Here is a 20,843-nt window from a genome sequence, read left to right as displayed (position 1 = left end):
TAACCAGAAAATTTTTAAGGAAACCCACTGAACAGTAGTTTCCCTCTCTTGTTCATCTCCCTTGACACTGACTGTCCATCTTGCCAGTGCTTGATCTGGTTCTGAAGATCAAGGGAAAAATGGGAGGTGGTTATACAAGACCTGAGCTCCTGCCAAAAGGGAAAATGCAATCTCTTTTCAGAGAGAAAAAGATTTGGAGAACCTGTCAAAGGATTTGGAACACCCTTCACAGGCCTTTATGCATTGTTGAGAAGCAAATGAGGCATAAACCCATTTTTGTTTTCTCCTTTGCAGGTCACTTTAAGGACACTTTCAAATACAGCCAAGGTTGATCTTGGGTTTGGGTTTGGCTCTTGCCCAACTGAAGGCAGCTGTGCTTAGAGCCGAGAGGTACCACCTCTCATCAACCAACACCAGACTCTCTGCCAGGGCTGCTCTGGCTACACTGGAAGGGAAGTGGGAAGCCTTTGCCCTCCTCAGGGCAGCTGTGGGGTGTGAGCTCAGCAGACTCTGGAAGGGCTTCTCCCTCCCTTCCTTCCTCTTTGCCAAATGGTCTTGGGGCAAAGGGGAGCTTCAGCAGGTTGGGAGGCACCTGTGCCCCTGGCAGAAGTGCAGATGTATGGGAGGATACTGAGGGATACTGCCTCTGTTCTTAGCAAGTATCATGCTTCATACAAGAACAGGACATTTGGGCACAAGGACTCTGTGGTTCCTAGGCTCATGTGTTGGCTGGTGAGCTTGGAGGGCTACTGTGTATAGTGAAAGCATGGTTAGCTGCGAGCAGTGCCATCAAGTCAAGTTGGCTTTTTAACCCTGGCAGTTTTCTCATGCATTTGCGGTATGACAGTATACTCTTGAGCCCCAGCTTCAGCTGGGAAGTGCTGCATACATCTGTTCTTGTGATACACTCACAGGGGTTCTGTCTGTCACTGCAGCCACTTGGCATGAATTGGTTTACGGTGCTGCTGTTGGTAGATAAACAGCCATTCTGCAGGATTCTGGCTTCATTTCCAAGCAGTGAAATTATATGTACTGCATAGTTTGCATGCACGTCAACTTCTTGGGCAGCTGGGTTTGTGTTCAGAAGGCAGCAACCACCCAGAGAGGTCAAAAAGATGTGCAGCCAGCCTAAAATCTGAGGGAATCTTAACCAAGAGCAGCCAGTCCTGTCAGTTTGAGGATGTGGGGTGTGAGCAGACTCAGCAGGTGTTGTGGTGTCACCCCTGCCCACCCTGCAGGTTTCTGCCTCTTGTACATCAACTGCAACAGACTGAGCTGCCACCGAGCACTCTCATCTCTTTCAGGGTGGGCCTAAGTCATCGTTTCTTACTGCAGAGAAGAGGGCAAGGCTGAAAACGAACCCTGTGAAGGTGCGGTTTGCAGAGGAGGTGCTGGTGAATGGACACACACAGGTCAGTGGGGCAGAGCTGCAGCCTGGGCACTGCCTGCTGGACGAGACTGCTGGGTCACTCCTGACTCAGATGTGAGGATCTGCAGAGGTGCTGCACCCTCTCTGTGTCAGTCTGCCTGGAGCGTGCATCCAGGCACATGGTCCTAACCTGTTCCTAGGCTCACTGGTGATTTCATCTCCAGAGGATTTTCTCTTTGATTTCCTTACTTAGCCTAATGGAAACTACTCATGTCTACACCTTGTGTCCTTTTACCATCAGGTAAACTTTAAACCAGCATTACGCAGCTGGGATGTAGTAGTCACCTCTTGAGGTGCTAATCTCTCTGTGGTAAAACTTGCCTGAAGCTTTGGCATGACAAGTCCCAACCCTAAAGATGAGAGTTGAATCCTGCTGTGCATGCCAGGTGCCAGAGTAGCTGGGGTATCCCTTCCTAGCCCTCAGCAGTGTTTTTCAGGCAGCACTGTGTTCTGAGAGTTTGGTACTGGTGACTTTGCTTTACTGTTAAATTTGACATAGGATCTCTAACTAATGGAGAGTGTTTTGCATTCTTACAGCAGGTTTCCACAGAGCATTCACAGCTGTCAACATAGCAGATCATTTCTAAGCTGATCCAGTCCCTTCCTACCTGAAACAAGATAACTGCTCACGGCAGGAATGCTGCAAATTTCTCACATGTTTTCTAGCACTACAAATTAGATGAGTAGATGGCAACCTGTTCCAGTGGGAGGTGTCCCTGCATCATGCCAGGGGTGTTGGAACTGGATGCTCTTTAAGGTCCATTCCAACCCAAACCATTGTGTGGTTTAGTAGAGAGGACCAGCAGTGAGAGCACTTGCAGCTTCTCTGAAGGAAGAGCAGCTGTCCAGTGTTTCATTTATCTGTGTAATTTACGAAGCTCAATCTGACTGGGGTAGACTGGCATCAGTTGGGAGTTTTAAACTCTGTTGTGTTTTCCTTTTTCCCTTTTGGAATGAAAAATTTCAGTGGTCAAAGTCCCCCACTCCTTTCTTTACTCATTGGTGACATTAGCTGTTCAGGTCTGACCAACACCTGCTTCTTTGCACATTACAGTGACCATCACACAGCCACTAGGCCATTTTCTTCTTCTTTTCTAAGCTGGCTTTTATTTTCCATCCCTGGTGGTGAGGAGCTCTCCTGACCCAGCTGGGGCAGAGCCTTCCCTGTGGCAGGCGTGTCCTCTTCTAGCCCTGCACTCAGAGGTGCAGCCAGAGATGCTGGGATGTCAGCAGCACATTAGGCAGGAAAATTCTTTGTGTCCTGTGCCTGACTCCAGGTCTGCCTGATCTCCTTCTCTGGCCTGCTCTCCAAAGCTGGAGAGGGTCATTTGTGACTCCTGACATGTTTACTAGTCACTCTCTCAACTCTGGGATTCTCTCTTTCTTGCCAAATCATTGCTGGATGTGCTGGAGATGCTACAAGGCTCATCTCTGCTTTACCCAAGGATGTATTCATATCCCTCAGATATGACAGGTCTGTTTGTGATCCTGCTGGAGCACTGGGGCAACTGGGCCACCATTCGTAATGTTGAAGCCAGGCACTGTACCCCTCATGAAGCTGGCAGATCTGACACACAGGACATAGAGCTCACAGGGCAGGGAGTGGGGAAGGGGAGGGATGATGCTCTGGAAGTGATCCCAGGCAGAGACAACTGAGAGGCCATGGGCAAGGCTGGCTGTGGAATACAGCCAGACCTAAAAATGCCAGCAGTTTCTGCTCACTCTTACAGCTGGAGATTGTTTCTAGTGTATGCTTATGAGCTTCCATGGAGCTTTTTCAGCCAGAGGCTGCACCTTGGTGTCACAGCAAAAATCTGTGCCTTTTCATTTTTCAATTGCAGGATAGGTCTTGAGAGGTCCGAAGAAGGCACTTCCAGAGGGAATGCTGTGCTCTATGGTCCCTACAAAGCCTCTATCAATATTCTGCTGAGTTAATCATATCTTTGCAACAGCAGAGGAGGCACACAATCAATGTTTGCCATTCATTTCAAGAAAATACAAAGATAAGAAAAATTCACTTGGGTGTTGAGATCCCAGTGGTGTTAGCTTCCCTATCTCCAGTTGGATAAGGACCCTGTTTTGAACAGTAAAATATTTGCACAAAGGAATAGTAAATACATTTGTTGCATATTTATGAATTATTTCTGGAAAAGCACTATTCACCACAGGCAGCAGCTACTCTGCTGGAGTGTTTTAGAGCTGCTGTCCTTTCAAAGGACTAATGTAATAAGACAGCCAAAATGGGTATTATGGCCCTGAAAAACTGAAAGCCTTCTGCTTCAGTAAGTATATACTACTCTTGTAATCTTAATGGAGCATTGCTAAATGATCTCTGTGGTTAGCTGGAAGGAATGCAGAGACTGCCTTCTGCAGCTGAAACCTGAAACTCCTGTTTGGGAACATAAATTGTTAATAAGCCTCAATGCTATCCAGCCTCCATTTTCTGTTGCAGGCTTATTATGTATTTCCATATCACTGAATGATAAGCAAGAGGCAAGTCCCCTAGGATCCTCCACTCACCATCAGTCAGTTTGTTATTACAAACTGTAGGCTGAGCTGTAACATGGAGTAAATCAATCTTGCATGAGACAAAACAGGAGTACAGCTGTGTAAACCATAACAGAAGTGTTCAGAATTAATTCACAGTAGACTTACTAGAGCCTGCAAAAAAGAAATCCCAACTGGATGTTCTGACAAGAGAGTGTTGATACTTAGTTTGTGTATGAATTTTTACACAGATTTCAAGTACTGCTGTGTGCTGGCATTCATATGGTAGCATGTGACTGCAGGAGCTGCCAGAGAAAATGTGAGGTTGCTGTAAACCAGCTCTTCTGTAGCTGATGGAGGACCCACAGCCTCTCTTCAAAGGCTGCCAAAGATGGGATATGTTTGTGCTACTTAGCATGGAGTTAGAGCTCAAGCTCAAGAACAGTGGTCATGTTCAGTCTTTTTTCTCAGTGGTGGCTGTAGGCAGCTTGAACCCCATAGAACAGGGATGGGAGGAAGAAGAAACAAGATACAGATGTGTTTTATGTTTGTCCACATTGTACTTTAGGATATATGGGCTCTCTATCAAGAGGAAACAAGGTATTGCACAGCAAGAAAAATATAGGAGAGATCAGCTTAGAAATTCCATCCCTTGCAACTGTCATGACCAGTGGATAAACTTTTTAATATCAGAGGAATGTGCTGGTCCAAGAACATAAGATATACTGAACGGAAAGTCCAGAAATGGAGTAAATCTTCTCAGTGTTGAAAAACCAAGAAGAAAAATGTTGAAAACAACAAAGAAGGTGCAAATTAGCTCTGCTAAAGGGGTAAGGTAGAAGGCTGAAAGGTGCAGCTTTAGACAGCCCCAGAGGGACAGAGGCTTAGCTCCCAGACCTTTTTCAGAGCACCTGATCGGGGTGCTTTTGCTATGGTAGTCATTGCCTTGTCTAATCCTGAGACCTACCTAAAAAAACCTCAACATAATCTCCTGCCTAGGAAGTCATAGGTCTTAGGATAATGGTCTATAGAAGTACATCTGTATGTTTAGCTGAATTGTGAAGCCTCCCCTTGGTATGCAACATTTATTCATGGTAGCATGGAGACTTTGGGTATCTCTTGAGTTAAAGTCATAGCTGTGGCCCGTAGGGAAGTGCCAGTGCTGGGGGTAATTGCTGCCTGGTGCCCAGTAATGGCCAGTAATACCCATTAATTTCCTGACAGACATTACTGCTTTTCTGGTAAGGAGCGGGGAGCATGGCTCTCTGCTTTCAAGATCTGCCAGATTTTCCTGTGCCACGTAGGAACTGAACAGTGGGCATGTCTGGGCCATATACAGCTACTGCACTGGCTGGAGTCTTTTTGTTAGAAGCATTTGTTATGCTGTCTTTCCCTGGTTCCATGCCAGAGGCACAACCAGGGAATAAAGCTTGGTGCCTCAGGAAAAGATCGCAAAAGCAGGGAAAGATTAATTTGTACCAGGATGTCCTGTGTCAGGCAAAGCAGTGTGGCGCCTGGAGGCTTGACACCCAAGGCTTAGTTCTGTTGCTTTTGTTCTGCAGGGGAATTCTCTACTTTGTATGCCCAACGTTCTCAAGGTATACTTGGAAAATGGACAGACAAAAGCTTTCAGGTTTGAGATGAACACTACTGTGAAGGTAATGATGCTTGATTGTCTGTCTTTGTTCCCACCACCTGAATTCAATGCAGTAACAGAGGTGCATGCAGTGGAACTTGCAGCTTCTTAGTTGTATTGGCTGCCTAGTGGGAGCTGGATTGCCAGCTGATGCTGAGTGATGGCTTTTCCGTGTCCTTCCTGCAGAGGAAGTATGCTTGGGTTCACCTCTGTTTCCATCTTAGCAACCAGTTTTCACAGAACATGCAGGAACTTGGCTGTAGGACCACTACAGCTTTGTGAAGTGTGACTGAAGTTGGACAGGACGACAGCTTGGGGGGACTGGCGGATCAGCATTTGTCTGCACAAAAGTTGCTTTCTTTGGAAACCACATGCAGACATAGTTTAGTGCAGCAGTGACAGTGTTTGTCCCTAAGATGAGAACGAGTCTCCTGGCTTGGGACCTGGGCAGTTGAGATCAGGTTTGGATATCATGTGAAGTGAGGAAGTGCAGTTGTGCCAATTGTTACATGAAGTATCCATGTTCCAGCCTCATTTCTGTACTAGTGAAAACATTTCCCTCAGGAGACATGAAATCTGGTAACACCTTTTGATGGAAAAGCAGTAAATACTCCCTATCATCACTAGGGCTTGGAGGCATTATAGATGAGTTACCATCATGCTCTTCAAAATATTAGGTGCTGCTTTGCAGAGCCAGTCATCTAGTGCTTCACATCACTGCAGTGTTTAGACACATGCTTACAAAGTTCAAGTTTTTCCAGCCTAATCTTTAGGGTTTCTTGAGTTTATGTTGGAGTTAAGATTTACCCGTGCACAATGATTGAAGGCTGTAGTTTCTTTAAAGTATATATGTGCTCCTGCAGTAGTGCAGTTACTGTGGAAAAGATGCACAATGGATAAACACTCTGACTTCATTAATCTGAAAAAATATTTAGGGGAAAAGCAAGATTTTATTTATAATGCACCAAAGGCTTTCCTTAAAAAGGATCTTACTGTCTAATTCATACAAACTTCACAAAGCTGTTGTGGTCTCATGCAAATTAGGCAGCAAATAATGAAATAAAGCAAAGAATTAGCAAGCAAAGGGAGGGGGGACTGATAAAGAGATATCTGAGTGTCCACCTGCAAGAGATTAATTTCTGAAAGATAGATTAGCTTTTCTTTTTTTAACTGGACTTGCTCACCTCTTATCTGGAACAAATTTTTTCCTGTTGGACTTGAGCATAATCCTCACCAGTTTGTCACAGAAACATTTAATTAAGTAAAACGCTTCCTAAGTCAGGTGTTTTCAAGAGTTCCTCTGCTGTTTGAGCTCCTTGCTTAAAACCAAGATGAGTCAAACACTTATGGGTTCTTCAAGATTTCTGAGTGAGTCAAAGGAGTTTTCTTTCAATTTGTACTCTGTCAAGCCTAGCCTTTTTGTTTGCAAAAAGTAACCTAGTTGTTTCCATCAGAATTAACCATAGAACTGAAATACCAGTTTAAATCAAATTTGGTAAGATATTTACAGTTATACTCCCAAATTCTTGTTTAGTGGTGGGAGAAGGGTTTCTCACCAGTTCTTTGTAGTTTTTTCAAGAAGTTTCCTAGAGTTCTAGAAAGCTAGAGTGGTGAACAGCAAACATTTCAGTGTTGGGTGACAGAAGGTGCTCAGCACCACCAAACTAAAAACTGTAGGGCCAAAACTTTCAGTATGAAGCATGCCAGGATGTGCGGCTCTAACAAGTGGATTTAATGTCTATTGACCTTGAAGTTTGCATCCTACTGCACTCCTATTGCAGTGAGATGCAGGTTCCCTGCTTTGTTCTCCTGATCTACTGAAATGTGTTGTCCTCCCTTTATCTATGGTTCCTGTGCTTCTCCAGCAGTTCTCTTGACTGCCTTTGTTGCCATCAGTGGACCTGGGTAGCTCTAACCACTGTACTCCTGATTGCCTGGCTGGCATGTTCTTCTGTTGCTGACACAAGCTGGAACAGCACAGCAGCTAACTGCCAAGCTACTTACTGTCCCAAAGAGGTTGCCATCTCATGTGCCTTTACTTCTGATGACCTTGCAGACTTTGACTGAGACAAACCTCAGAGGTCTCAGGGTTAATGTGTTCAGGAGCTGTCAGTGAAGAGGGAAAGGTGGTACATCATGTAGCCATTGGTTTCCTTGTGAAACAGCCTGACAATTTTATTCTGTGTTGCAGCACCAAGCATGTGCTTTGCTCCAGAGAATTTTGTGCCTGGCCACTGCCCTTTCAGTGCTGCTTGACACAGCTGCCAGTGGCAGGCTGGAATCATCCCCATTCATGCAAGTGACTGTGTGCCTTCCCTTCCCAGGACATTGTTCTCACCTTGAAGGAGAAGCTCTCCATCCGGAGAATTGCCCACTTTGCCCTTGCCCTGGAGGAGCAGTACAATGTGGCCAAGATCCACTTGCTGCATGAGGAGGAGCTCATTGAGCAGGTGAGGAGAGCCCCCTCACAGCCATGAGCCCTGAGGTGCAGAGAGATCTCAGCTCTGCAGGTGTCACCAGACTTGGTGAGCTTGGGCCCATCTTCAAAGGTGTTGTCCTCTTCCCTCTGCCTGTTGCATGTGTTACCACTATATCTCCCTTCCTTATTGAGCCCACAGAACCCATACCTATGGGCTGATACTGCTTGGACTATGTAGAGCAGTCAGGGGTGAGTACACTTTGTGCCATCTGCTAGTTCTTACAGGCTGACCTCATATGTTAGAACCTGGCTGCCTGGAAGCCTGCTCTCCATGCTATTTTGCTGGTGGGTGATCCACTGTGATGCAGACAGGCTTGGCAGCTAACAGTGTCCAACCACTGAGCACATGTGTCTCAGAACTCCTGCTTCATTTCATCTGGTGAGCCTGTAAGGCATTTGCCCAGAATAAAATATGCTATTGTAAACCCAGGGCTCTTAACATTGTATTGATGTTATGATGATGATCCAGATGTCTGTTTAGGGCTGCTGTACCTTATGACTGGGCTTAAAAGCAGTGAAGATTGCCCCTGCCTCTGTCATTATCATATGGCCTTTAAGCCACTGTCCAAGTTATACTGTGAGTGTATGAAATCAGTGGGGATTTAATGAATTTTTGCTGTCAAAGGCCTTACAAGTTACCATGGGGAGAAGCAAAAAACAGAAAAAGAGTCAAAGATTACAAATTACAAACACTAGGAATATCTCCCACTCGCCATCCCATCCAATATAGCCATCACACTTGCTGATAGCTTTACGTGATTTCTGTAAATTCATACAAGCCAGAGGCTTACTGCGTATTTATGAAAGCTACAGTAGTAGGTGTGGCATATTGCTGCTTGTCTGTTTCAGGTGGTCCAAAAAAGAGAATCTCATGACTACCGGTGCCTCTTCAGAGTTTGCTTTGTCCCAAAGGATCCCTTAGACCTCCTACAGGAAGACCCGGTTGCTTTTGAGTATCTCTACCTGCAGGTAAAATTAAAGCATTCCAGGATCCAGGATCTATTCTCACTCAATTCTTATTTCTGCTTTAAACCAAAGTATATTTCAGGTGAGTTCAGTTATATGAATACAAAATGAGTGTTATTAAGAGTATTTAATAACACAGCATTTGGATTCAGTTTGCCTTAAATTCTTGAATCAACATATGTGCTTTGTTTTTTAAAAGAATGAGATTGAAATGAGCTAGGTGGCTCTTTATTTAACATATGGTAGCCATATCACAGATCTTATCCTGGCTTCTCTGTGTCCCATCATCCTGCTAACTCATCTCTGTTTGTTACAGAGCTGCAGTGATGTGCTTCAGGAAAGATTTGCTGTGGAAATGAAATGCAGTGTGGCATTACGCCTGGCTGCTTTGCACATACAGGAGAGGATCTACACCTGTGCTCAGTCACAGAAAGTATCCTTGAAGTACATTGAGTAAGTTCCCAGATTTCTATTGTGTTGTGACTAAGCCTGGCAAATGAAGGAGCCATCTAAAAGTGGCATCAGCTCTGTATTTCACAGAATCAATCACAGAATTACTGGAAAGGACCTCTGAGATCATCAAGTCCAGTCTATGTCCAGTCCCTTCTACCCCTTGGTAGAAGACTGACCCAAAAATACAGTAGTCTCTTAGTTTTGCCAGTCACTTCAGGGCAGGGTGGTTCACGAGCCTCCCTGTTTCTAACGTCCTGAGCTACATAAATAATATGCACAGTGTAGCACCTGAGCATGTCTCTAAACAGAGGGAGGTTTTGATTCGTAGCTAGAGCAAGGACATAAAACCTTAAATCTCTCACATAGTTATGGTTACCCAGGCTGCTCCTGACAGTATACTAAGATCTGTCTACTGTAGTTGAAAGAATAGTCATCCACTGTGCACAACTGCTACTTCACATCTCATTATCCACCTGAATTTACATGCACCTAATTTCATCGTAAGGGATATAGGTCCTGTGAAACAATGGGATCTGGAAAAAAATACCAAAAATATGTTTTCTCAAGACACAGGTGTGCTGTACTGCCAGACCACAGTTGCCCTACAGAACAACTCTGCTTTAAGAACTTTTGAGGGGCCAGTCACTAAGTAGCAGACATTTGTGTGGTAGCTGCACCAGTGGAGCCCTCACCAGCCCACACATGCACCACTGATGCCTTGCATACAGCCAGACATACCCAGCCAGCTGCAGTTAGTGGAGAGTGAGAAGGGACTGCAGACATCTGCAGTGTTCTTAGTTCCTGGATATTTGATGCTTGGGCTGAATAAACTCACCATATGTCCCACATTTGGAGGTCCAGGGAACTTAAGATCTTTTAACCAGCACAAAGTGAATGTAAAGACAGAATCTTCATCTTACCAGTGGTGAGGACAGACTGGGACAATTATGCTGACTATGCTTGTAGATTGTCTCTTGGAGAACCATATAAAAATAGACATTCTGCATGACAACCCCACCTTCTGACCCTGTAGCAGATGCTTACAAGTGAATTTGACTGAGGTGGTCGTGTTGAGCTGACCAGGCATGTTGCAGCCCCTGAGGCTGAGTGCATCCTGGGCTGGTGTGTGGTGCCTCTGCCCTCCCCTACCTCTGCCCAGATGTCCTTCCACACATTCGTGTGTTGCTGGGGAACAGTGCAGCTGGGAGCCCCTTTGCTCCCTTCCCCTCTTCCTGGCAGGAGGGACTGGGGAATTGAAAACTTCATCTCACCAACTTTGCTTCGAAACATGAGAGGGAAGGATATCAAGAAAGCCATCAGCTATCACATGAAGCGGAACCAGCTGCTGCTTGACCCTCGGCAGAAGGTAATGTGTTTCCTTGGAGCTCAAGATGCTTCCAGGATGGCAGCAGGATCTCTCAGGACCAGAGAAGCCACATCTTCCCTCCATGGGTCTCCTCTCTGTGGGACAACTTGGGGCATTTCTCCTCCCTTTTCCTCTTGCAACTCCCTCTCCTGTGCATGCACCCTGATTTCCCTACACAGTTCCACTGCAGTTTGTTTGTGGGGTTGCCACATGGCAAATGTTGATGATCCTGATCAGATCTGTTGCCTATCCCCAGACCAAGGTAGATGGGTTGGTCAAATACTAAGTCCTGTATGATCTTTTACCCTACAGGTTACCTGCCAGATCCATTCATCTCTCATGTTTCTAAACAGTATTTCTTCTCTTTCAAAATGAAGCATAGGCTTGCAGCCGTCCAAGTGCGCCTGAGCTACCTGCAGATACTGGGAGACCTGAAGATGTACAACGGGAAGATCTTCAATGCCACCATGATGGTATGGCTGTTGTGCTTTTTTGTAGCTGGCTTTTGGTTTGCTGTCCTGTTGCCTGGCTTTGTGCATCTCTTATAGAAGTGGCCTTGGACAATAACTGCAGTGACAGGATGCAAGAAGCAGTTATAACCATTTTTCTTCACCATTGGCAAAATCATGCCTTAAGCAAAGCAAACCCTATCTAAAGGCTAAATATTTAAATATTTTTCTAAATCGACTGTTGATGTGAGACTAGCAACCTTGTACTGAGTCTCCTTCCCTGTCTTTACTTTGATGCTCATAAAAAAATGTAACATAAGCTGTGGTGATGCTGTTTCAGCCACCTCCACCTGTGGACATCATAGTAAATATTATTAAGGAACTCTGCAAGGGTAACTCAGTGTAGTCCCATTGAAGTGAATAACATACCAGCCTACACAGTAATAAGGTGTATTTCTTCTGATTGAATGTTGTGACTCTTGCTCTCCAGATACGCTCTGTCTATATTTTATATGTTGTGAAGTACCTAAGAGAGCTGAAGGGGTTTAGAAAACCCCTGAAAATATACTGACCACACTTAAACCTTACTGTAAAAAAGAACACTGCTCTCCACAGGTGGTGTCTTGGGGTGTTTTTTTGCCTGTCCCCTCTTGGATCTGTAATGAAATGTGGACCACAAGCTGTTTTGTACAGAGTTGATCAGTGTGCAAGTCTGTACCAGAGGAAGACCTTACTGGTGTGTTGCAGTAGTGCCTAGCTTTACACTTGGGTGCAAACTGAAATATTTCTGCAAAGTTATGTAGGTGGTAATTTCTTTAAGTGTCTCATCCTAACAGAAAATATGTATATTTCTTCCAATACCAAAAATGCCTTCCTGAAGGTTCTAGGCAGCTCCAGTAGGTCTCTCTAGGTCCACCTGGCACAGCCTGCTAGGTGACACCTCTGATAGCAACCTGCTGCTGACGACCACTTTGGATCTGCTGGATGGCTGGTGCATCCTTGGGGCTGCCTGCCTCGGGGACCTGGGGAAGAGAAGAGAATTCCCAGCAGCAGGTGACCTGGCAGCCTGTAAGTAATGAGGGGCTCCTTTTGCAGCTGGTTACAGCTCAGTGTTAAAAGATACCACAGGATTCGATGGCTGAGGAGTCCTTGCCCAGCACAGGTGAATGGATTCCTGCTCAGACTGTGGCTACAGATTTAACTTCTCCCTTTACAGCTACAGGACAGAGAATCATATGTTGCCTTGCTGGTGGGTGCCAAGTACGGGGTGAGCCAGATTATCAATAATAAGCTCAACATCATAACGAGTCTGGCAGAGTTTGCAAACATCAGCAGGGTGGAGCTTACAGAGGAATCTGAAAAAGTGAACACAGTGAAAATCTACCTGCAGGATCTGAAGGTAAGTGGTGCTTTTTTAGTGGCCAGCAAGTGGCTGTGCTGGGGCCAGAGAGCAAGGGGGAGTCCCTCACACCATCTTGTTTTCAAAATTTGACACTTGACTGTCATCAGGACAAAAGGTTTAGAACACGCCTAGAAGGGAAAACTTGTAGGAAGAACACAAAGTGACTGAAGAAAGGGGATTCCTCCTTTTGTCCTCTATCAGTGGGACAGATCAAAGAAACAGAATGCAAGAGAAACAATTTCTCTTCTTTCTCTGTACGTCATGCAAAAAACAGTGCTCTGCAACGATGGCAGTGTGGGAGAGTGGGAATGTGTTTTCAATATGTAGCATGTTCCAGCAATTTTAGCAATATTTGTCTATTCTAACAATTTTTACTGTTTTCTCCCCTTCCAAAACCAAACCAAAACACAAAAGCTGCTGACTCTGCTGATGGAATCAAACAGTGCAAAAGATCTTGTCTGCCTCATCACTGGCTACTACAGACTCTTTGTGGATGCAAATGTCTCCGTGTTTACCTGGGGAGAGAAAAAACAACAACTGCACCGTGTCTCAGCTGAAGAAGGTTTCAAAACAAACCTAAACCAAACCAAACCAAAACCCCAAAAAAACAAACAAAAAACCCCCAGCCATTATTTTGGCCAAGAATGGGGAGAAAGTGGGTGGCTCCTCCAGCATTAGAGGTGTAGTTGCCCTCCTGGGAACAGCATCATGCTAGAACAGCAGTCCATCTGCACATTTTGAAGACTGTCAGGCTGGGTGGAGGCAGTGCTAGGTTTCCATCCATGCCAGGGGAGAGCAGCAGGAATTGCCAGCTTCCCCCAGAAGGGACAAAACCTGTCACTGAGCAGTTGAGCTCTTTTATCAGCCTTCTGAACCACATCCCCTCTTCTGGCATAACCTTAGCCAGGAGAGAGGGTCTATTGGCCATGCTGCCCTGTTCCCTCCTGGAATGACCCTGGCCTCACAGCAGCTGCAGGTGAAGGAGTTCGCTGGCTGCTGTTGTGCAGCTCCTCGGGGCAGGCAGAGCAAGCAGGAGGCACCAACCCTCCCCAGGCAGGTTATGGCCCTGAAGGTCAGGCTGCACCTTCACCCTGGGTGCTGCTGAGCAAGGAAGGTCAGAGCTCCCTGAGTCCCTGCTCTGCAAACAAGTTCATAACTTGTGTCTGGCTGCTCCTCCCTGCCACACCACAAAGGATAGGCTGATAGATGTGTTTAAATTCCAGGGTATGAATCTCGAACCTGCAGTGACTCTGAAGACTCCTGGGAGCTGGATTCCTCCTCAGAGCATTGCTTGGATGCTCCTCTAACATACAGCAGCCCTCTTCCTGTGTGCAACAAAGAGGAAATTGGAGAGGTCCACATCCTGCCAGAGGACAGCTCAAAGTCCCAAGCTGGAGGGCATGACCAGTGTGATGGGGGTGACAATGCAACAGACAGCACATCGGAGGCTTCAGATTCAGCCAACACTGAGAGCCGGGGATTTAAGACCAGTGGCTCCAGTGATTCTATGGATGCATTGGAGGAAGATGAGCTGGAAGCTTGTTCTTCCTCCAGACCATTATTTAACTTCTACATGCCAACAGTGCAGGAGATGAGCAGCTCAGACAAGAGCTTCTTCCCCATTCATGCAGCAGAAGGCTCCAGCAAGGGAGAAACTGGAGACTACTTCTGTTTCTTGCAGTTATTACATGCAGAGGAGCCTGGCTATGAAATCAGCCCCTCTGAGCAGAGAGGAGAGGACATGGGTGCATCTGTGCTTGAGACCAAGCTGTCTGAGAGCAGCACAGTGGGCTATTATAGCCTGTGCTATAGCATATCTCCTGCAGGCAGCATGGAGAGGAGTAACATAAGTCACAGCCCTCGAAGAAGTCCTCAGAGAGATGGATCTGACCAGGAAGAGGCAGCATGTGGAGCAGAGCAGATGGCAGACACTAGTGACCTTATTTTGGAGCCACCCCCAGGCTTTGGTGACACCAGCTCTGAGGAGGAGTTCTATGACGCTGCAGACAGGCTCAGCCCTCCAGATGCCCAGGCAGGTAAGCCCTCACCCACACAATGCACCTCACCTTCCTTCCACCCCCTGGGCTAGGGCATTGCCTGTCTCTTGTGTCAGTCTTCCTGCAGGGATCAGCTTTCACCTTGTCATAGTTTTCCCAAGATTTTTGAAGACCCTTCAAACACCCATTCTTCATAAGCTACTTTTCAGCAGAAATACAGTGGACATGCACACAGGAGTGAGAAGTGCATCTTAGCAGGCAGATTGGTCATCAAATCTAAGCACTGGATCCAAGAAAAATCAAGTGTTCAAATGAGTCTGGAATTCTGGAAGGTCCCCAGATTTCTGCAGGAATTCCAGAATAGAATTCCAGAATCATAGAATCATAGAATTAGCCGGGTTGGAAGGGACCTCAGAGATCATCTAGTCCAACCCTTGACCCACCGGAGCAGTTGCTAGACCATGGCACTGAGTGCCACATCCAGTCTTTTTTTAAATGTCTCCAGGGACGGAGAATCTACCACCTCACCGGGCAGTCCATTCCATAGCCTAATCACCCTCTCCGTGAAGAAATTCTTTCTAATATCTAACCTAAACCTCCCCTGGCACAACTTAAGACTGTGTCCTCTTGTCTTGTTGAAGGTCGTCTGTGAATATAGATGTATGGCTCTGCCTGGCCCTGAAGCCAACATGGTTCTGGATGCACAAGTAAGGTCTCTGCATCCTGGGTAGGCTGAACCTTGGGTGATGAAGAGTGATGAGTCCCAGAAACAGCACAGGTGGAATGTGTATCTTTGCTCTGACAGGGAGCACCATGGCAAATACTCCCACTCTCAGGTAGCACCTTCACTCTGATTGTCTTCCTTCAAGCTGAGGAGAGCTAAAAGCTGTAAAACATAATTGTTCCTTCAGCCCCAAGATAAAATATAATTTTTTTTATGTCAAGGGCATGTTGAGTCAAGGAGTTTGGTGGTTGAGTGCAAAAAGGTTCTCAGGAGAGGATTCTGTTTTCTGAAATTATCAGCTTTTCAGCATTTCAACTGAACTTCTTAAGAATTCATTTTGTGTAGTTAGAACTAATTTTGTGGGTGTGTTGATCTTCTGGAGGGTAGGGAAGCCTTGCAGCGGGACCTAGACAGGTTAGACCAGTGGGACAAGGTTAACTGTACAAGGTTTAAGAAGGCCAAGTGCCAGGTCTTGCACCTGGGTCATAACAACCCCATGGTAAGATACAGACTTAGGGAAGTGTAGTTAGAGAGCTGTGAGTTGGAAAGGGACCTGGGGGTATTGTTTGATAGTGACTTAAAATAAGTCAGCAGTGTGTGCAGGTGGCCAAGAAGGCAATAGCAGCCTGGCTTGTGTTAGGAACTCAGTGCCAGCAGGAACAGGGAGGGGATCATCCCTCTGTACTCAGCTCTGATGAGGCCACGTCTTGAGCACCGTGTTCAGTTCTGGGCACCTCACTACAGAAGGGACAGAGAAGTGCTGGAGAGTGTCCAGAGAAGGGCAACAAGGCTCATTCAGGGCCTGGAGCACAAATCCTGTGAGGGGCTGAGGAGCTGGGGGTGTTTGGTCTGGAGCAGAGGAGGTGAGAGGAGGCCTGATGGCTTTCTGCAACTGCCTCAAGGGAGGGTGGAGGGAGGAGGGAAAAAGCCTCTGCTCCTGAGGGATGGGATAGGAGCAGAGGGAATGGATGGGAGCTGTGCCAGGGGAGCTTTGGATGGGTGTTAGGAAATATTTTGTCAGTGAGAGGGTTGTCAGGCATTGGAATGGCCCAGGAGAGTGGTGGAGTCCCCATCCCTGGAGGCATTTAAAAGGCATTTGGAGGTGGTCCTTAAGGACAGGGTTTAGTAGTTCATGCTGGTGTGGGTCAAAGGTTGGACTGGATGAGGTTGGAGGACTCTTCCAAGCTACAACATTCTGTGAGTCTGCAATTTTGGCTTTTACATTCATGCAGGGCAACAATACCATATCCAGGCAAACAACTAATCTCTGGAGTTTTTTCATATAATACCCAGGCTGGGAATTTCTGAAAATGTTTCTAGTCAGTGTTAATAAATCTACAGCAGGCAGTACTCTCTGTAGCTGCTGCTAATATCACCAAATTCAACATGAAAATTATACCTGCAGACTGATAAAGAGACTGCAGTAAAAGAGGGGAGAGATAATCCAGTGCCCTTCATCACTAGTCCTGGACTTCAGCTTTTGAAGCCACAGGCCTAGACTCTCAGTTTTATTGACACAGCTGATTCCAAGTAGGTGCTTGATCGTAACATGCACTTGGGAACTGGACTTTGCTGCCAAACATTCAGGTCTGCTATTGCAGGGTATGTTCACACAGAGCTTTTTGGCCTCCTGTATAGATGAGTGGATGTTCCGGGGCTGTTCCCTGATTCACGTTTTTTTCACAGCAGGCTGCACCCAGACCTCCCAGGAGGGTGCAGATAACTCCTGCATTCCAAAGGAACCCAGGTGCCACAGCTCGGGAGAAAACCTGATGGCAAGGCAGGCAGCAAGGGAGAAACACAGAAAGGAAAAGGAGTTGACACATGGAAAGAGTCTGAGGAAGAGGAGATCCTTCCTGAAAACAGATTACACCTCTCAGGTCACCTTCCCCTTGGCTCTGCCAGGCCCTCAACAGAACTGCTGCTCTTGGCCACCCCCACCACCACTCTGTGCTCAGACCGCTGCAGAAAGCACCACAAAGGACACAGAGATGGGGCTGCCCACTGCCACACATCCCCGGGGAGACACTGCTAGCATCAGCCACTCCTCTGACCTGATGGAAATGGAGCCCGACACCATGGAAACCAAATCAGTGACTGATGCTGTCATTTCTTCCATTTCAGCTGTTTGTCCACAGGGTGCCCCACAGGGGAAGGAGATTGCAGGGGTTGCCATACATGTGGATAGTGGACTCCAATCTAGATGTGCTGTACACCCATCTCCCCTCTCTCTGGAGGAAGCTGAGCCCCTTCCTAAGGGACAAAAAGGAACAACTGCCCAAGAAAGTTCCTCTATGAAGGCAAATTCTGGGTGGCTGAGTGAGGAGAGCCGTGTGGCCATGGGAGGCTGGCTGGCCCAGCAGGCACTGGAGGAAGAGGGTGAGATGACAGCAGCCCAGCACAAGGCTGGTGAGGTACCCCCACTGGTGGGACAAGAGGGGACCTGCCCTGCTAAGGAACACACACTGCCACCCTCTGCTCCCAGTGTGGCCTCTCCCCAGGAGGTGGTCCAGGACCAGGGACCATTGCCCATTGCTGGGTGGCAAGCAGCATGTGAGGAGCCTGCCTCTGCTCACTGTAAAGAAACTCAAGGTCCTGGTGACAGCTGTGCTGGGAGCAGCAGTGACAGTGCCTTGGCACAGGCAAGAAGCAGACAGGTGGTAAGCAAGGACACCTTGTGGAAGGTGCATAGTAAAAATCATGTGGGTTTTCCAGATGCAACCCAGCTCTTAATAGACAGCAGCAGCACTTCAGGGGTTATAACTCGCCTCTCCTGGCTCTCCTTTGGGATAAGGACAAATCTGGTATCACCCAGCCCATCTCAGGAAAGGGTGGATGTTCCAGTAGAGCTTTTGGCCTCCCAGAAGACCAGTAGGTGCCTGGAGGATGATGCTGTCAGAAGGGAGATGCTAACTTCCCCAGCTGGACCACCCTTTGAGAAAGAGTTGGCAAGCAGCCAAGGGCTGGATGAAGGAAAGCCTGGAAAGAACATAGGAACTGAACAGCCACAGCCTGTTCAGACTCCTCTTGCCAAGGAACAGGCTACTGAGGTAGAGAAAGACTCTCCTCTCACTCCATCTGTAGGGCTTTCCACCTCCTCAGGCCCAGTTCCCTTGCACTCACTGGGTAAAAGAGCAGAAAACCATGAGGGATCAAAACACTCTTTCCTCTGCTTTAGCCACAAGAAGGATGAGCAGACCCCATCTGACCCCATCATGACCAGATCCTTCGATTTTTCCACAGTAAAGAAGACATCTGCGCCACAGCTTGGGACAGAGAAATGCAGCTGTCAGCTGTCCTATGTTAGCTGTTTCCACAGGCCTAATGATATGGGGGAACATGAAACCACCATGCCCATGTGCAGTATGTTTCTGAGGCCTCTCACCACCCCACCAACCAGCAGCTGCATTCTTCCTGGGACCCCTGTGGGCAGTTATCCAGTCTCCACTGCTAGAGACATGGAATGGTGGGCCCCTCATGTAAGAACCCTCAGCCAGCTGAAGGACCAGGCATGGATGAGCTCTGCAGATGTCTCCTGCTTCCTAGCCTATACCACAGAGCTTCAGAAGGTTGTAGAGAAGCTGTCTGGGAACCAAGCAGCCCACCTGCAAGATCAATGTGCAGAGCAGTGTGCTGAGAGCAAGGATGCCATTGGCTTAGCCTCCCGAGACCTGCTGTCCAGCTGCCAGGAGCTCCTGAAAACAGAGCGGCCCCTCATAGAGCTGCAGGGTGTGCTGAGGGTGACATTTGACCACCTGGTTCAGCTGGCAGTGGCCTGCTTCCAGGTGACACACTGCGAGCTCTGCAGGCAGAGGCAGCAGGACCTTGAGGCAGCACTTGTGGATGTGGTGGGCACCTACCAGCAGCTTGTGCAGACTGTTCACCAGCAGCTTTGCCTGCAAGGCTGCCCAGATCTGGGTGCCAAGCTCCTCACCCGCCAGCACACAGCCCTCACAGCTGCCTTGTTCTGCCTGCTGCAGCAGTTCAGGGTTCCCCTGTTGTGATGGGGGCACATGGGTGCTTTGGGTGGGATGATGCCAGACATCTTCCCTCAGTCCACTACCAGGCTCTTTGCCCTGTGGGTTTTAATCCCTACAGCTCCAGCATGGTCACAGAAGGATGTGTCCGTGGCTGTTGGCTTAACTCCACCAAGAGCTGCCCTGTCCAGGGGGTGGTCAGGGGGAAGGGCATTCTGATCTCCAGCCCAGCTCCATTTATGCTGTGTACGCAATCTGTATGTCATACGCAAACTCTTAGGAGTGCTTAGTCATGTATCTTGCCTAGGGCTTGTCCCTCACTTCCCAGAGGCCTTGCAGGTGGACAGTCTCAGGGTGTTGTCTTACAAACAGGAGAAAGGCAGGAGCCTTTTGGCCTGCATTGCCTCCTACTCACTCTCCAGGCAGGCTGAATTAGGGTGATGGCAAATCCCACCCTGGCCTGACATTAAGGAAGTCGGGCTGCTCTGTCAACCTTCTGTGGCTTCTGTGTCTGAACTTGTAATGGAAAGCTAATTGGGGATACTATATTTACTGCTTTTCCTTGCAAGAGCTGGAGAGGGTTGTCCCAGGCAAGGGAAGAACCACATCATTTTGCTCTCCTGATGTGGTGTCTGTGTATCAGCCAGTTTGATCTGCTGATGCTTGAGAAAGTCCCTGATAACTGCACCGTGCTACTTACCAATCCACGTCTTCCAGAAGGAATGAGTACCCCAGGACTGAAATGCCACCCTCTCAGCTGTGGAGCTGCCCTGGGATGCTGGCCTGCCTGGGGGAGGGCAACCCCCTCTTCCCAGCCTCCTTAGTAGCTCTTCTGTCCTGTACAGTACATCCCTAGCTTGGGGTGAGGTTTTCCACCACAGGTGGTCAAGCTGTGCAGCCTCCGTGCTGGAGGTACAACCTCAGCCCTGGCTGATGAAGAGGGCAGGGGCAGGTCCCTCATTTCTGGTGTCTGACTTAGGGGCTTGTTTGGAAGCAGCAGTTTTCTCCAAGGGACACCTGTAGCAGGTCAGTTTCCACAGCTGCCTATGCTCAGGATGCAGGAGTCTGCTGAGCCACACCACATCCCACACAGCCCCAAGGCAGTGTGGGGACATGATAGTTCTGTGGCTTGGTAACACTGGTGGGAGGCCACCCCTCATTTTTCTGCTCATTCTTTAATGTTTCCAGAGGGAGCAAATGATAAGTCTTTACAACTGTACTCTGGTGTGGGAGAGGGTGGCAGCTGTGGCAGAAGGCAGTGCTGTGGCCCTCCTAACCATCAAGGCTCTAACAGCCAGGCCAACAAACATGCACAGAATTCATCAGCTGATGAACAGGGGTACTGAAGAGCCCACAGGGCACTAAAAGAGCCTGTAGATCACAGCAAAGCATCAGGCACCCTCTGTTCAGCAGGAGTAGCAGCTTCTGCTGCAGCAGGCTGTTCTGACACTGCGTGATAGAAACTGGCATTCCAGGTG

General features: G+C 47.7%; 1 protein-coding gene across 1 annotated transcript in view; it reads left to right on the top strand.

The window, feature by feature from the left end:
- Nucleotides 1–20,601, top strand: part of FRMPD1 (FERM and PDZ domain containing 1) — a 38,409-nt gene extending 17,808 nt beyond the window's left edge. Inside the window, exons 7-17 of the mRNA XM_030467771.1 lie at nucleotides 1,305–1,412; nucleotides 5,479–5,574; nucleotides 7,877–8,002; nucleotides 8,881–9,000; nucleotides 9,314–9,450; nucleotides 10,690–10,816; nucleotides 11,194–11,289; nucleotides 12,482–12,664; nucleotides 13,082–13,229; nucleotides 13,891–14,703; nucleotides 17,075–20,601. Of these exons, the coding sequence (XP_030323631.1) occupies nucleotides 1,305–1,412; nucleotides 5,479–5,574; nucleotides 7,877–8,002; nucleotides 8,881–9,000; nucleotides 9,314–9,450; nucleotides 10,690–10,816; nucleotides 11,194–11,289; nucleotides 12,482–12,664; nucleotides 13,082–13,229; nucleotides 13,891–14,703; nucleotides 17,075–19,392 (4,272 nt within the window). The 3' untranslated portion in view covers nucleotides 19,393–20,601. The remainder of the gene's footprint in view (nucleotides 1–1,304; nucleotides 1,413–5,478; nucleotides 5,575–7,876; nucleotides 8,003–8,880; nucleotides 9,001–9,313; nucleotides 9,451–10,689; nucleotides 10,817–11,193; nucleotides 11,290–12,481; nucleotides 12,665–13,081; nucleotides 13,230–13,890; nucleotides 14,704–17,074) is intronic.
- Nucleotides 20,602–20,843: the final 242 nt, after the last annotated feature.

The sequence above is a fragment of the Calypte anna genome, chromosome Z (genome assembly GCF_003957555.1).
Source record: "Calypte anna isolate BGI_N300 chromosome Z, bCalAnn1_v1.p, whole genome shotgun sequence".
Classification (NCBI taxonomy): Eukaryota; Metazoa; Chordata; class Aves; order Apodiformes; family Trochilidae; genus Calypte; species Calypte anna.
This window is presented reverse-complemented; position numbering and strand designations above follow the sequence as displayed.